Source organism: Mobula birostris, chromosome X (genome assembly GCF_030028105.1).
Source record: "Mobula birostris isolate sMobBir1 chromosome X, sMobBir1.hap1, whole genome shotgun sequence".
Lineage (NCBI taxonomy): Eukaryota > Metazoa > Chordata > Chondrichthyes > Myliobatiformes > Myliobatidae > Mobula > Mobula birostris.
The window spans coordinates 11,635,434-11,650,002 of NC_092402.1; the positions used below are offsets into that span (position 1 = coordinate 11,635,434).

The 14,569-nt window shown below is 43.8% G+C and overlaps 1 protein-coding gene across 1 annotated transcript in view; it reads left to right on the top strand.

Moving 5' to 3' along the window:
• The first annotated feature begins 602 nt into the window (after window positions 1-602).
• The window catches only part of kpnb1 (karyopherin (importin) beta 1), a 34,782-nt gene continuing 20,815 nt past the window's right edge, over window positions 603-14,569 (top strand). Inside the window, exons 1-7 of the mRNA XM_072248753.1 lie at window positions 603-815; window positions 894-952; window positions 10,210-10,392; window positions 11,832-12,032; window positions 12,908-13,060; window positions 13,771-13,830; window positions 13,921-14,010. Coding sequence (XP_072104854.1) covers window positions 761-815; window positions 894-952; window positions 10,210-10,392; window positions 11,832-12,032; window positions 12,908-13,060; window positions 13,771-13,830; window positions 13,921-14,010 — 801 coding nt within the window. The 5' untranslated portion in view covers window positions 603-760. The remainder of the gene's footprint in view (window positions 816-893; window positions 953-10,209; window positions 10,393-11,831; window positions 12,033-12,907; window positions 13,061-13,770; window positions 13,831-13,920; window positions 14,011-14,569) is intronic.

Genomic DNA, 14,569 nt, shown 5'->3' on the forward strand with positions numbered 1-14,569 from the left:
TCCCTCTGATTGGCCAACGTTAGCGGCATAGCGGGAAGCTTCGGGCGCGAAATATCCCAGAGATATTGCATTCTTTATAAAATTTAGTGAAGATAACTAGGTAGGGTAGTGAGGCCATCGTCAAAATATGAAGCCTGGTAGAGAAAATTTTCCAGATTTGAAATTTAGGCGCCAGTTAAATAAGGAGACTGGTCAAAGTTGTGTCGTGATCGTTTAGAGTGTTCCTTTCAACCAATCGACCTTCAGATTACATAGCCGGAGAGGTTGAAAAGGAAGGCCGTCGAGTCAATTAACCAATCGAGCGCCACGTTGCATAACTATCGTAGTTGTTGGGTGGGGAGAAGGACTCATCCAATCGCACGAATTGTTAGTTGGCAATGGCAGTTTGAAGGGCGGAAAATCACCAATAGGCAGGGGATTTGGCTAAAGTAGATAGAGTGGGCGTGAGCAATAGGAACTGATAGACCAATTACAGCGGACACCCTGTGGCGGCGAAGGCTGAGCGTCCGACGCGAGGGTGTCGGTACAGCCAATGGGAAGAGGCGTTAGATAGCCCTGGCGGTTTATGGGGCGGATGGTATATCGTTCCGCCGTCGGCGGGACTCGGCTTTTGCGCAGCTGCGGAGCCGGGTGAAGGCGTGAGGCGGCGTGCGAGGAGCGGCCGACCGGCGAGGGAGCAGCCCCGGGGTTCGCCTCTTTTCATCTCCTCCATTGATGGCCGTTTCTGCCTGAGCCGAAGCTCGACGTTTGCATTCCACACATGAGATTCGTTAACATGGAGCTCATCACGATCTTAGAGAAAACAGTCTCTCCAGGTGAGCGCCAGTCCAACCCCGCCGATCTCCGCTCTCCCTCCTGACGGCTAATAATCCTCTATTTTATTCTACTTTCAGACCGCAATGAGCTGGAGGCGGCACAGAAGTTTCTGGAACAGGCGGCTGTTGAGAATCTGGTCAGTGTTACCTTCCTTTTCAAATTTTCCTTTGAATGGGTGAAAGTGGGGGCGGAGGTTGTCAAGTCAAGATGCTGGTTGTTAAATATTTTATTTATAATTTTCTTTGATGTGACACGAAGCCCCTGGGAGGAGGGAGTGCTCGCACAAAAAAAGATGTCTCGCTGACTGGGGACGACTGTTGAGGGGGATGGGAGGTGTATGGGGGGGGGGTAAAAGTGCAGCCTAACGTGCTGGCCGGATTCCGGTATCGCTCTGCCGCTCTAATTGGCAGCAAGACTCGGCCAATCGGAGCTCGAGCTGGGCACGCGCCGTTGCTGGTCCCGTCCAATCGCCGCGCGCTCAAGGGGTTGGGTTTCCGTTGGCGTCAAGTTGGGTTGATGGGAAGGGAAGCTGGGTATCGCCAAGGCCCCGAGCGCATGTTGCCGGCCCGGCTCCCCAGGCCGGGCAGGGAAGCGTGGTGACCCTGCCAGGCGTGTGCTTAATTTCTCAATAAAGCATCCGTGCTTTCACTCCCGTCCCTCGCACTGATTTGGAGCCCTTTCAAAGATTACAGTCCATTTTGTGTTATTTATGGTTGGCTGAATTGTTTGTAGGTATTCACTTTATGTACTATGTGCAATCTTGTTAGGCTTCCAAATTAAAATGCGGTCATTTTATAACACAGCCCTATTTAAGCCCTGAAACGTGAAAGTCATACAAATAATAGATGAATTGGAAACAGTTTTATTTGTACTATTTAACTTTTTTTATGTACGTGTGTGGGGGGGTGCTTTGGATATGGTAGATTCCTGGAAGATTTCTACCGTTATATACTCCATGGTTGATGCACTGATACAATCTTCATTTGAAGTTCACTTACAGATTGTGCCCATATCTGATTATTTTGGAAGTGATGGAATTACTTTGTCATCAGGAACCGAATGGATTCTGTTCCTCTTTAGCATTTGGATCATTTGCTATTTTCTTGGGTGTGTCAGGGTGTTGAAAGTTTTGTCAACTATAGTTGATTTTGATTTTTAAGTTTTAAAAAATTATTAAAACAGCAAATACTGATTCCAAACAAATTTTTAAAACTGGAGAAGTTCAAACTGTACAAGGTGTTAGATGGATGAGTAACTTGGCTTTTGAAAGCAGTAGTGTGGCTCCCAAATTTGTCTATGCTCAGTGGGTGAATTAATCTTCATAGCCAATTCAACAGTTTAAGCAATGTAGCATATCTTGTAAAGTGATTAATTGACTTTATTAAATCATTTTGTGAGATCATGAAAAATGTTTGAGCTTTTATCGGGCATTTGTACTTTGGTTAGTGGATGAGTCTCAGGAAATTTCTCCTTCAGAAAAGAGACGTTTACGTTTGGCTTGGGCTAGACAGGTATCTATAAACCATCGTTGCTAGACCAAATTACATCAAAACATTGTTTTTTGGCTTTAGATTTAATTATTCCAATGTATTCTTCGCTATTTTCCCATGCTCTACATTTCTTTAATACTATTCAAAGTAAACTATGTCCTAACCCACCCACGTGAAGAGGTACAGTCGATGTTTCAGGCCGAGACCCTTCATCAGGGCTAACTGAAGGAAGGGTTAGTAAGAGAGGGGAGGGGGAGATCCAAAATGATAGGAGAAGACAGGAGGGGGAGGGATGGAGCCAAGAGCTGGACAGGTGATTGGCAAAAGGGATATGAGAGGATCATGGGACAGGAGGTCTGGGGAGAAAGACAAAGGGGGAGTGGAGAACCCAGAGGATGGGCAGGGGGTATAGTCAGAGGGAGAAAAAGAGTGAGAGAAAGAATGTGTGTATAAAAATAAATAATGGATGGGGTACGAGGGGGAGATGGGGCATTAGCGGAAGTTAGAGAAGTCGATGTTCATGCCATCAGGTTGGAGGCTACCCAGATAGAATATAAGGTGTTGTTCCTCCAACCTGAGTGTGGCTTCATCTTTACAGTAGAGGAGGCCGTGGATAGACATGTCAGAATGGGAATGGGATGTGGAATTAAAATGTGTGGCCACTGGGAGATCCTGCTTTCTCTGGCGGACAGAGCGTAGGTGTTCAGCAAAGTGGTCTCCCAGTCTGCGTTGGATCTCGCCAATATATAGAAGGCCGCATCGGGAGCACCGGACGCAGTATATCACCCCAGCCGACTCACAGATGAAGTGTTGCCTCACCTGGAAGGACTGTCTGGGGCCCTGAATGGTGGTAAGGGAGGAAGTGTAAGGGCATGTGTAGCACTTGTTCTGCTTACAAGGATAAGTACCAGGAGGGAGATCAGTGGGGAGGGATGGGGGGGTGGGGGGACAAATGGACAAGGGAGTCGCGTAGGGAGCGATCCCTGCGGAAAGCGGCGGGGGGGGGGGAAGATGTGCTTAGTGGTGGGATCCCGTTGGAGGTGGCGGAAGTTATGGAGAATAATGTGTTGGACCTGGAGGTGGTGGGGTGGCAGGTGAGGACCAGGGGAACCCTATTCCTAGTGGGGTGGCAGGAGGATGGAGTGAGAGCAGATGTGCGTGAAATGGGGGAGATGTGTTTGAGAGCAGAGTTGATGGTGGAGTAAGGGAAGCCCCTTTCTTTAAAAAAGGAAGACATCTCCCTCGTCCTGGAATGAAAAGCCTCATCCTGAGAGCAGATGCGGCGGAGACGGAGGAATTGCGAGAAGGGGATGGCACTTTTGCAAGAGACAGGGTGGGAAGAGGAATGGTCCAGGTGGCTGTGAGAGTCTATAGGCTTATAGTAGACATCAGTAGATAAACTGTCTCCAGAGACAGAGACAGAAAGATCTAGGAAGGGGAGGGAGGTGTCGGAAATGGACCAGGGAAACTTGAGGGCAGTGTGAAAGTTGGAGGCAAAGTTAATAAAGTCAACGAGCTCAGCATGCGTGCAGGAGAGAAAAGTGGGGGACAGATACCAGAATAGGCACGGAACATAGATTGTTCCACAAAGCCAACAAAAAGGCAGGCATAGCTAGGACCCATACGGGTGCCCACAGCTACACCTTTAGTTTGAAGGAAGTGGGAGGAGCCAAAGGAGAAATTATTAAGAGTAAGGACTAATTCCGCTAGACAGAGCAGAGTGGTGGTAGAGGGGAACTGATTGGGTCTGGAATCCAAAAAGAAGTGGAGAGTTTTGAGACCTTCCTGATGGGGGATGGAAATTTATAGGGACTGGACATCCATGATGAAAATAAAGTGGTGGGGGCCAGGGAACTTAAAATCATCGAAAAGTTTAAGAGCGTGAGAAGTGTCACGAACATAGGTAGGAAGGGATTGAACAAGGGGGATAAAACCGTGTCGAGGTATGCAGAAACGAGTTTGGTGGGGCAGGAGCAAGCTGAGACAATAGGTCTGCCAGGACAGGCAGGTTTGTGGATCTTGGGTAGGGGGTAGAAATGGGAAGTGCGGGGTGTGGGAACTATAAGGTTGGTAGCAGTGGATGGGAGATCCCCTGAGCGGATAAAGTCGGTGATGGTGCGGGGGACAATGGCCTGGTGCTCCTTAGTGGGGTCACGATCGAGGGGTAAATAAGAGGAGGTATCCGCGAGTTGTCGCTGTACCTCGGCAAGGTAGAGGTCAGTACGCCAGACTACAACAGCACCCCCCTTATCGGCGGGTTTAATAATAAAGTTAGGATTAGAGCGGAGGGAGTGGAGAGCAGAGCGTTCGGAAGGAGTGAGGTTGGAATGGGGACAAGGTGCGGTGAAGTCGAGACGGTTGATGTCCCGTCGGCAGTTAGCAATGAAGAGATCCAGAGCAGGCAGAAGACCAGAGCGAGGTGTCCATGAAGAGGAGGAGGGTTGAAGACGGGAGAAGGGGTCATCGGTGGGGGTGGAAGAGTCCTTGCCGAAGAAGTAGGCTTGGAGACAGAGCCGGCGGAAGAAAAGTTCCGCATCATGGCGAACGCGGAACTCGCTGAGGTGTGGGCGAAGGGGGACAAAGGTGAGGCCCTTACTGAGGACAGAGCGCTCTGCCTCAGACAGTTGAAGGTCGGAGGGGATGGTAAAGACCCGGCATGGTTGAGAGCTGGGATCAGAGGGGGGAGGGGGGGAGGCTGGGGGTGTCAATGGAGAGGGGAGGGTTGGGGTGAGAAGAAGATGGAGCCTCTGAGGGCTCAGGAGCTGACGGTGGGTTCTGAGGGAGACGGGGTTGCAGAGTGGTGGTGGGGGAAGGGGAGACGGGAGTCACAACAGCAGCACATAAAGACCCGGCCTGGAGTTCAAGGCTGGTGTCGCAGTTGGTGGTTGCGCAATCGCTGTGAAGGTGTCCACGGTCGTTGCTGGAGTCCAGGTTTTGAATATGCCCTGAGCTGTTGGAGCCGGAGAGATCAATGGCAGAGGCTGCAATCTGAAGTTCATGCCTGCTAGTGTCAGGGCCAGCAGGCTCTGGAGTCCGTAGATGTAGGATCTTGCGATCTTTGTCTAACATGACGAAGTCAAAAAAATGGCGATTGCAGGCGTGAATCTGACGGAGGATGAAATAACGGGTAGGACCATTACAGACGGCAAAGAAAGTGTCCCGAAGATGTGGAAGGGTCTGGGATAGGGACACCAAGTACCTCCTCATGGTGGAGAGGGTCACCTTCAGAGCTTGACAGGAGAAGCGGTGAGAGGCAGAGTCAATAAAATGTGAGTACCTGGGATCCTCAGAAGGTCCAAATTGAGTGGCTTGGAAACGAATCCTAAAGCCAACTGGAGTAAGTTGGCGACGAGGGTACGTTCCAAGAAAGGATATATGGCTGTGATAGCGAGTCTGAGTCAAAGTGTGGTCGAAAAGTTGAAGAGCCGAAGAAATTACAGATGGGGAGCAGTGAGAGATGGCTTCACTGAACTCCCGTCGAAGAGAGGATCTAAACTTCTTCGGTGTAGGCATCACCGGAAGAGGCTTCACAGTAGTGAATTTAAGCACAAACAACAGGAATTCTGCAGATGCTGGAAATTCAAGCAACACACATCAAAGTTGCTGGTGAACGCAGCAGGCCAGGCAGCATCTGTAGGAAGAGGTGCAGTCGACGTTTCAGGCCGAGATGAATTATCTGTCATCTTCAGAATGGAGTTTGGAAAAGGTAAAGTACCAAGAGGTCTGCCCTCCAAAAGGACATGAATTCATTCAATGGATGTGCTATCGTTTGACATGGGAAGTCTTAATTATGTCAATTTGTCACCATTTTTATTCCAGTTTTGAGCCAACCAACATGTTCGTCCAGTTGGCCTTTCATTAAGTCACCCAGGTATTGTGAGTTTGAGAATGCAAGTTATTTCCAGATTGTAATCTGTAAGGGGAATCTCACTTGTTTCTACCCCAGGCCTGGATTATTAAACCCATTGCTCTATATTTTGCTTGTATCAATATGTTAATGAAGCAAGGTGACTGTCTTTCTAGCTTTGATTTTATGACACAGCTTTGGATTTAGCCTTTTCTTTAACAGTGACACCGTGCCCTAAGTAAGCTGCAGGGAAGGCTTGTCTGACTCTGTGAATGATCCTAATGCAGCACTGGCAGCTATAAAATAGTATACTCCAACTGCATCTACTGAAGGGAAAGCCTGTCCTTGTCCTTTGGGTGATACACTTGTACGTGCATAGTTTTGCTGCAAGGATTTTCACTAGTTTGAGATGTCTATAACTAGTACAGTTTCAGAACCTTTAGCTTATTATATTTGGGCAATTTTCTAAGTCATTTGTTTGGAAAGAACATCATTAAAAATGAAGTGCTTTAATATGGAAATTTTGGTGGATAAGCACACAATTTCAGCTGGTAGTGTAGATTTCATAGTCACCTTTTATTTTCCTTCAATATTGTCATAGCCCTTAGGGGAAGAGAATTCTAAGGATTCTCTACGAACGAAGGACTTTCTTGACACCAATTCAAATACTCTGACCCTTTTGTTCTTAACTCAGAGGAAAAGTTTTTCTCTTCATTCAGCTCATCAAGCTTAAAAATTCTGACATTTCAATGCATCTCAGATTTTAGCTCTTGCAAGCAAGCCTGTTTGTCCACTATGAAACTTGCACTCCCGTATGATAATCCTTTTTTAGGTGCGACTAAAACTGTAATACTCCGGGTTTGGTCTCACCAAGGCCCGTTCTTGCAGTAAGACATCTTTTCCTTCCTACTTGTTTCCTGCACCTGCACTATTTTTTTTAATAACTAGATCTCATTGGGCATAAATTGTACCCAGATTTTTAAAGTCAGTGCTTGTTCTGCTAATCATTTCCTTTAGTGAAAGTACTATTTTTTAAACTAAGATGTAAAAACAGAACGAGCGTTGTTTATGAATCAATGTCATCACTAATCACAGTCATTGGTAGTTGGGTGCCACAATAGTGTAATGGTTAGCATGACACTATTGCAGCTTGGGGTGTTTCAGAGTTTAATTCCAGCACCACTGTGTAAGGTATGCCCTCCTTGTGGAATGCATAAGTTTTCCCTGGGTGATTCAGTTTCCTCCCACAGTGCAAACACATAGTGGGTAGGTTAATTGGTCATTGTAAGTTGTCCTGTAATTAGGTTGGGGGTAATTGGGGTTTGGGGATTGCTTTGGCAGTTTGGCTGGAAGGATCTACTCACTAAATACAGTTCCAGTTTGCTATCCAGGATCTTTTTAATCGGTGTTGTTAAATAGTCACCCTTGTTTAGAGTGAACTGCTTTTTAAAAAATAAGACAATGTGATTTCAGTTAAGCTGATCAGTGGAGCAACTTTAAAGGTATATTGCCCCGTGTTGTCAAGTAACTTAGATTTCTAGAGGTACTTTGTGGATGTCTTTGTCATAGTATGAACTATAATGGGAATGGTAGTATTGAATTCAGTTTGAGTTGAATTTGCTAAAATGTACTAATACTGTGTATAAAGCACTGAATTTGAAATTGGTACAGGTTCGAATAATTAACTTTATTTTAACTCGATGGAAGGAATGCAGTCTTGTGTGTATTTGAGCAGAGAAGCAATTACATTTCAGTTTAAAATCTAGTATTGGTATTTTGTTATAACCATGCAGTAGCTGGCCTTGAAAATATTTATTGTAGTTCCAGATAGTTGAGTTATATTTTATAGTATGGATCACCGTCATTGTTCCTAATCCCCAGTTCCACTGAGGCCATTAGATAAAAACCAGTTAAATCACATTGATGAAGGTTATTTTGCCCATTGCTGTAGTTAATTAAACTTGACTCCCCATGGTTTTATTTTCTTCCTCTTTGAAGTATTTATTTAATTCTTTATTCTATCAAATTTGTTTAAATGTCCAAAAATTGAATTTGATTCCCAGCTCTGGGACACATCAGTGTTTATAAAGGTCAGAATTACTTTTTATAAGTTTCACCTTTTAATAATTGTCATTGGTTTGTGTGGGTTTACAGCCTTCGGGTATTTGTGCATGTGCACCCCATGCGTTTCTCTCCCTTAATGGAAGTATGTGATAATTTAAAGCACATTAATGAATCAGTTGAGTTTTGTGACACACTTAAATGCAAATTATTCAATTAGTGGGGTTTGAATTGCTGTTACAATAGTCATCTTCCGATGACGACTGTGCTACCAAAATGTTCATTAAATTCCGAGAAGACCCATTGCTTGTCTAGGATTTATTTCATCTTTCTAACCTGTAGAATCAGTGAATTTATTTAAAATCTTGCATCCATCCCACAACGTGAGGGAGTAACTTGCATCTCTTATGACTCTGTTGCAATGTAGAGACATGTGAATTTGTAAGTCTAATGGCTTGAGGAAAGGAGCTGTCACGTAGTCTGCTGGTCCTGGCTTTAATGCTGTGGTACCGTTTGCCTGACGGAAGCAGCTGAGACAGTTTATGGTTTTTGGGGGGGGGGGGTGACTGGTGTCCCCAATGATCTTCTGTACCTGCTGCTGTATATGTCCTCAGTGGAGGGAAGTTCATGCCCACAGATGCTCTGGGCTGTCTGCAGCACTCTCTGCAGTGCCCAGTGCTCTGGGTTGGTGTAGTTCCCATGCCAGGCAGTGATACAGCCAGTCAGGATGCTCTGTGATGCCCCTGAAGAAAGTCTTGAGGATTTGGAGGCTCATGCCGAACTTCTTCAGTCGCCTGAGGTGAAAGTGTTGCTGTTCCTTTTTTTGCCACACAGCCGGTGTGTACAATCCAGGTGAGATCTTCAGTGGTGTGTATACCGAGGAACTTGAAATTACGCACCCTCTCAACTGCAGGCCCATTGCTGATCGGAGCGAGCCTGTTTCTGTTCCTCCTGTAATCCACAATCAGCTCTTTCGGGTTTTTTTGGACAATGAGGGAGAGGTTGTTAACCTTGGCATCACTGTGTCAGGGTGTCACCTTCTCTTTAGGCTCTCATCACTGATAGAAACAAGGTTGATGGATGTCATGTCATCTGCGAATTTGATCAGCAGATTTGAGCTGTGTAACAGCTCAAAAGGGAGTAGAGGGGACTCGGGTCACAGCCCAGGGGGGGTGGGGGGGTTGCACCTGTGTTGAGGGGCAGAGGTGAGTGAACCCATCCTTGCCACTTGTCGGTGATCTGCTGGAAATACACTAGAATTTGGGTTAGGATGTCACCGAAGTACAAACGTTTGTACATTTGGCATGTGAGCCACTGGAGCATCTGAGCTTTATTTCTCTTGGAGCAGATTACTTACATAATATTTGTATCTGTGCAGTGCTGTATTCTGACATAAAGTGTAAAAGTTTTTTCTAGGTCTGGTATTTTTAAAAAAATTTGGCACATAACTAGCTGGAATGCAACAAGTGAGTGTAATGGTCTACTGTGCTGACAAATCTGAGTGGGATGTTTCCAGGTGTATCAACCTTTATTCACTCGATAAGTAACTACTTCAGTATTGGTGGTCACTACCAAGTATTCTCATCTCTTGTGAGATTAAGTATTTGGGATACAGTTTACATGATTTAGCTTTTAAGATGTATTCTAGCACCACTGGTGTTGTACTTAAAGACTGTGGGGTCTCTTTTAAATGGGTAATGATTTTGTTTACCAGGCATTGTTGGCAACTAAGATTGCAATCAATCATTCTGTTAATACCCCACCTATCCCTAGGTGTTGCTATCATATGTGTATTACATGTTCAAAGTGAGGCTTGGATTTGTTCTTGGCTTCTAGTGTGTACATTCTGGTTATCCTAAGCACCTGTCTGCCTTGTATCAGTGACATTGTGCATAATGCCTTAGGAGGTTTAAAGAAGCTCTTGAATCAGAATTATTGTGGGACATGATAGACATTATAACTGCTGAAATAATGTTATTTCCTATTTTGTTACAGCCAACCTTCTTGGTGGAACTCTCAAAGGTACTAGCAAACCCAGGAAACAGTCAGGTTGCTCGAATTGCAGCTGGTCTACAAATCAAGAATTCATTAACATCTAAGGACCTTGATGTCAAGACACAGTATCAGCAAAGGTGGCTAGCAATTGACAGCAATGCTCGTCGAGAAATCAAAAACTTCGTAAGTTAGTGAAGCAATGATGACTTTAACAAATATTACTGTGTATGATTCTTATGGGAATGTATGCATTAAGAGTGGGTGCATGTTAGTCCAAGCATTTGAGTAATAAAAATATTATGGACAAGGAAGAAGTTTTCGCATGCCTCAGCATTCCAGGACATTTGGATTAAAAACAATATTTCTTGTCAGTACAACTTTTCATTGCATTGAGATCAGCTTGATCTCCATGTGCCCAGCTGGTCTGCAGTTTGATATGCACATGGCAAGTGTTTCAAGAGGTACATTTAATGTCAGAGAAATGTATACAATACACATCCTGAAATTCATTTTCTTCGCAAACATTCAGGAAAACAGAAGTGCTACAAAGAATGAATGACAGTTAAATGTTAGAACCCTAAAGCCCCCCCACCCCCAAGAAGCATCTGTGCCCCCACCAAGCATTAAAGCGTGCAGCAAAGCATCTGTAAAGACAAACTTGCAGTACCCCAAAGACTAATAAGGGAAAAAGAGGTATCCCTGTTTCACAGCAAGAAGGGAGACATAACAAAACTCACTGCTTATGGTGTTAAAGGTCTGTTGCACCACTTTTTCTGAGCTCTCTGCTTCTGAGCACACAGCCAGCATCAAGCACGCTGCTTCCGATCTTCCGTAGCGCATCAGTTGACGGCAACAGCGCCAGACTTGAATCCGCTCACCTCAGTGAAGGTGCACTAGTCTTCTAGGCCAAGTTGTGAGGCCCTGAGAGCGGGTTCCATTCCTGCAAAGAACCAAAGTCAGCGTGTAACTCCAGTTCAGAGTCAAGTGTTATGCTAGTTTATGGTTACTTCTGTACAAATGATTTGGATCTGAAACATTCTGGAGACGTCTTGCTGTGCCTGTTTGATGTACAGTCGTAGCAGTAATTTTTCTGAGCTTCAGTATTATATTAGGAAATGGAGCAACTCTTCCTGGATATAATGCAGTGTTTATGTTGTAGGATATTGAGCTCTACAATATGAAGGATAGTAGAATATTGGTTTATATTACAAAGCTTGCTGTAAAATGATAGCTACATTACATTTTCAGAGGTTATTGTACTGTTTCCAGATACAAAACTTGATATCAAACTTTAATGACGTAGAAGCTGTTTTGAGGGTTAAATTAGTGTTAAATTTCACTTTCTTTTCTGATTTAACTTTTTAGTTTCAGTTTTCTCTCCAGCGCTCAAGTGATTTACCTAAGTAGTAATCTTTCAAGCTTTGGTTCCTGAGGAGGGTGGTGCTTGTTGGCTTTGGGGCTGTGGAGGAATTAAAGGCATAGTTTGTGCTAGTATATTGTGCTGGTGGTATTTTTACTGCTTCAAAAAAATGCTTGTAGGTCCTGTGGGAACGTGTCCTTGAAGTTGTGGTTACTTATCTGAAGAACTGAAATTCATTTATAACTTCTAACTCGTCTCGCAGGTTTTGCAAACTCTGGGAACAGAAACTTACAGGCCCAGCTCTGCATCTCAGTGTGTTGCTGGAATTGCATGTGCGGAGATCCCCGTTGTTCAATGGCCTGAGCTCATTCCTCACCTAGTTGCAAATGTGACAAACCCTAATAGCACCGAACATATGAAAGAGGCAACTTTGGAAGCTATTGGCTACATTTGCCAGGATATTGTGAGTATTTACTTTGTAGTTGCATTTCAGTCATATGGTATCTGTGCAGCTTGGCTTTTTTCCCTGAATATGAAGTTCCCATTCAATAAGCATTTTTAACTTTTGTATGGTATGTGACAGTAGGTTACTTGATTGGCATTCCATCCACCGTGACTGCATTCTGTACAATCTAAGAGTGAAGTGTACTTATTTGGCAAATTATTCAAATCGCACAGCCCAAGTTTGTGACCCTTGCTGTTTGGAAGAGTAATAACATGGGGATACATCCATGAAAAGCCTTACCTTCAAGTTGCACTCATTCCTCGCTTGGAAATGTACAAGTTTTTTTTTTTATTAATCATTGCTCGGTCTAAATCTTGGAACAGTTGAATTATAGGAATAATGTGCAGTACTTGGTGGACTTCTCTAGGATGTTTGGGATGGACAATAAATGTTTACCTCAGGCACATAAATTAAAAGGGGATTATTTTTAAGAAAAATGTTGAATAAGATCAACAGGTCAGGCAGCATTTATGGCAGGATTTCCCAACCTGGCGTCCGTGAACCCCTTGGTTAATGGGAGGGGTCCATGGTGTAAACAAGGTTGGGAACCCTGATCTATGGAAAGGAATAGACAGCTGACGTTTCGGGCCAAAACTCTTCAGGAATTAAAACTTGTTGATTATGAGCTGGGTGTTCCATAACATTCAAGCATTTCTTTTAATGTCACAGATGTAAGAAAAATTGGTTACGTCAGTTATTGGGGATGGGGGAGAATGATGTAACCAGTTAACATCAATTATCTTAGTAAGCATGCAATTGGAGTGTACTGCATGAATTTTAAAGGCTTCCTCTTTTGTGGGCTAGGAAATGCTAAGCAACTATTGACTTTTCAGGATCCCGAACAACTACAGGACAAATCAAATGAAATCCTTACTGCAATCATTCAAGGAATGCGCAAGGAGGAGCCCAGCAACAATGTAAAGTTGGCTGCAACAAATGCACTGCTCAACTCCTTGGAATTCACTAAAGCTAACTTTGACAAAGAGGTAAGAGGCTATTTTTAATGCTATGAAGATGGTCAGCACTCCAGACAAACAGGGGTGTCTGGTTGATTATGATCTAGCCAATCAACCAAGCATAAATGTTTGGCCTTCTCCCTCTTCTCTACCCCTTGTCTTCCCTCTTTCCATTTAAATAACAGTTGGTTGTTGGCCTCAAGTCTGTGATGAGAAATCATGCACCACGCTGCTCTCCTGATGAAATTCAATGAATTAAAGCTGAGACTTGCAGGTTATGTAAGGTTTTTATGCTGACTAAAATTTTTCTGTGTATGGTAGTCTAATGCAACTTGAGTGAGTGGGAACGAAATAGCTACCCCTAAATTAACATTTATTTGAACAAATTGGGAAGAAGGTAAAGATTAAAATCTAAATTTTAAAAAATTGACTTTTTTTTTTTTAAGTATAAAGATAAACGCAGAAAGGGGCAGACATGTTTTATAAACTTGTTTCATTGATTATTTTTTTCCTTTGTGGTTAAATTAATGGAAGTTACTGGCACTGGTGCTTTTTCAAAAATATTTATAAAATGTAGTTGGCAGAGTACAAGTGTACTGAAACCAGTGTACTTTTTTATTTCCATGAATGTCTTTGGCCCTCAAGTTCACTACACAATTTCTTTACCAAGTATTATACATCAGCTATGTTCTCTAGATTAGCTTTTGTGTCTTTACAGATGTTTGTTTTCTCTTTTACAGTCTGAGAGGCACTTTATTATGCAAGTAGTTTGTGAAGCAACTCAGTGCCCTGATACAAGGGTAAGTCCGACTGCCTTAAATTCTGTGCAGTGCTAGAGATTTCAATAGTAAATACATCCACTGAGTGAATTTGATGTTTGAATCTAATAGGTGAGAGTGGCTGCCTTGCAAAATTTGGTGAAGATCATGTCCCTATATTACCAGTATATGGAAACTTACATGGGTCCAGCTCTTTTTGCTGTAAGTATAATTTGTATTTCAGATTGCTTTTTCCCGTTTGCAGAATCTAGTTTAGTAACTGGAGCAGAAGTTCCCGACTTTTTTTTTATATATGCCATTAACGGAGGGTTCCATGGACCCCAGGTTGGGAACTCCTGATCTACAGTATCTGAAAATCAGTGACCATTGGGGCTTTGCAGAACAGGTTTTTCAGACTACAGTGATCCTTGGGTTGCGGACATTCATCCTTGCAAAATTAACAAACCATTACCCAAAAGGTCCTAGATATGGGATAGAGTTTAAGTAGGGAAAAATGCATGTGTTTTTCCTCTTGGGTTCAGTGGGAAATGTTTTGGTATTGTGGGAAATTGGTTCATCGTTGTCAAGGTACAGTGAAAACCTTGTCTTGCTTTCATACAGATCAAATCATTACGCTGGGGTGTCCCAACCTCTGGTCCACAGACCCCCTAAATAAGGTTGGAAACCCCTGCGTTACAGTGTATTGAGGTAGAATAAGCTTAAATATCAGTGCAGTGTAAAAGCTACAGAGAAAGTGTAGAACAATTGTTTTCAGTGAACT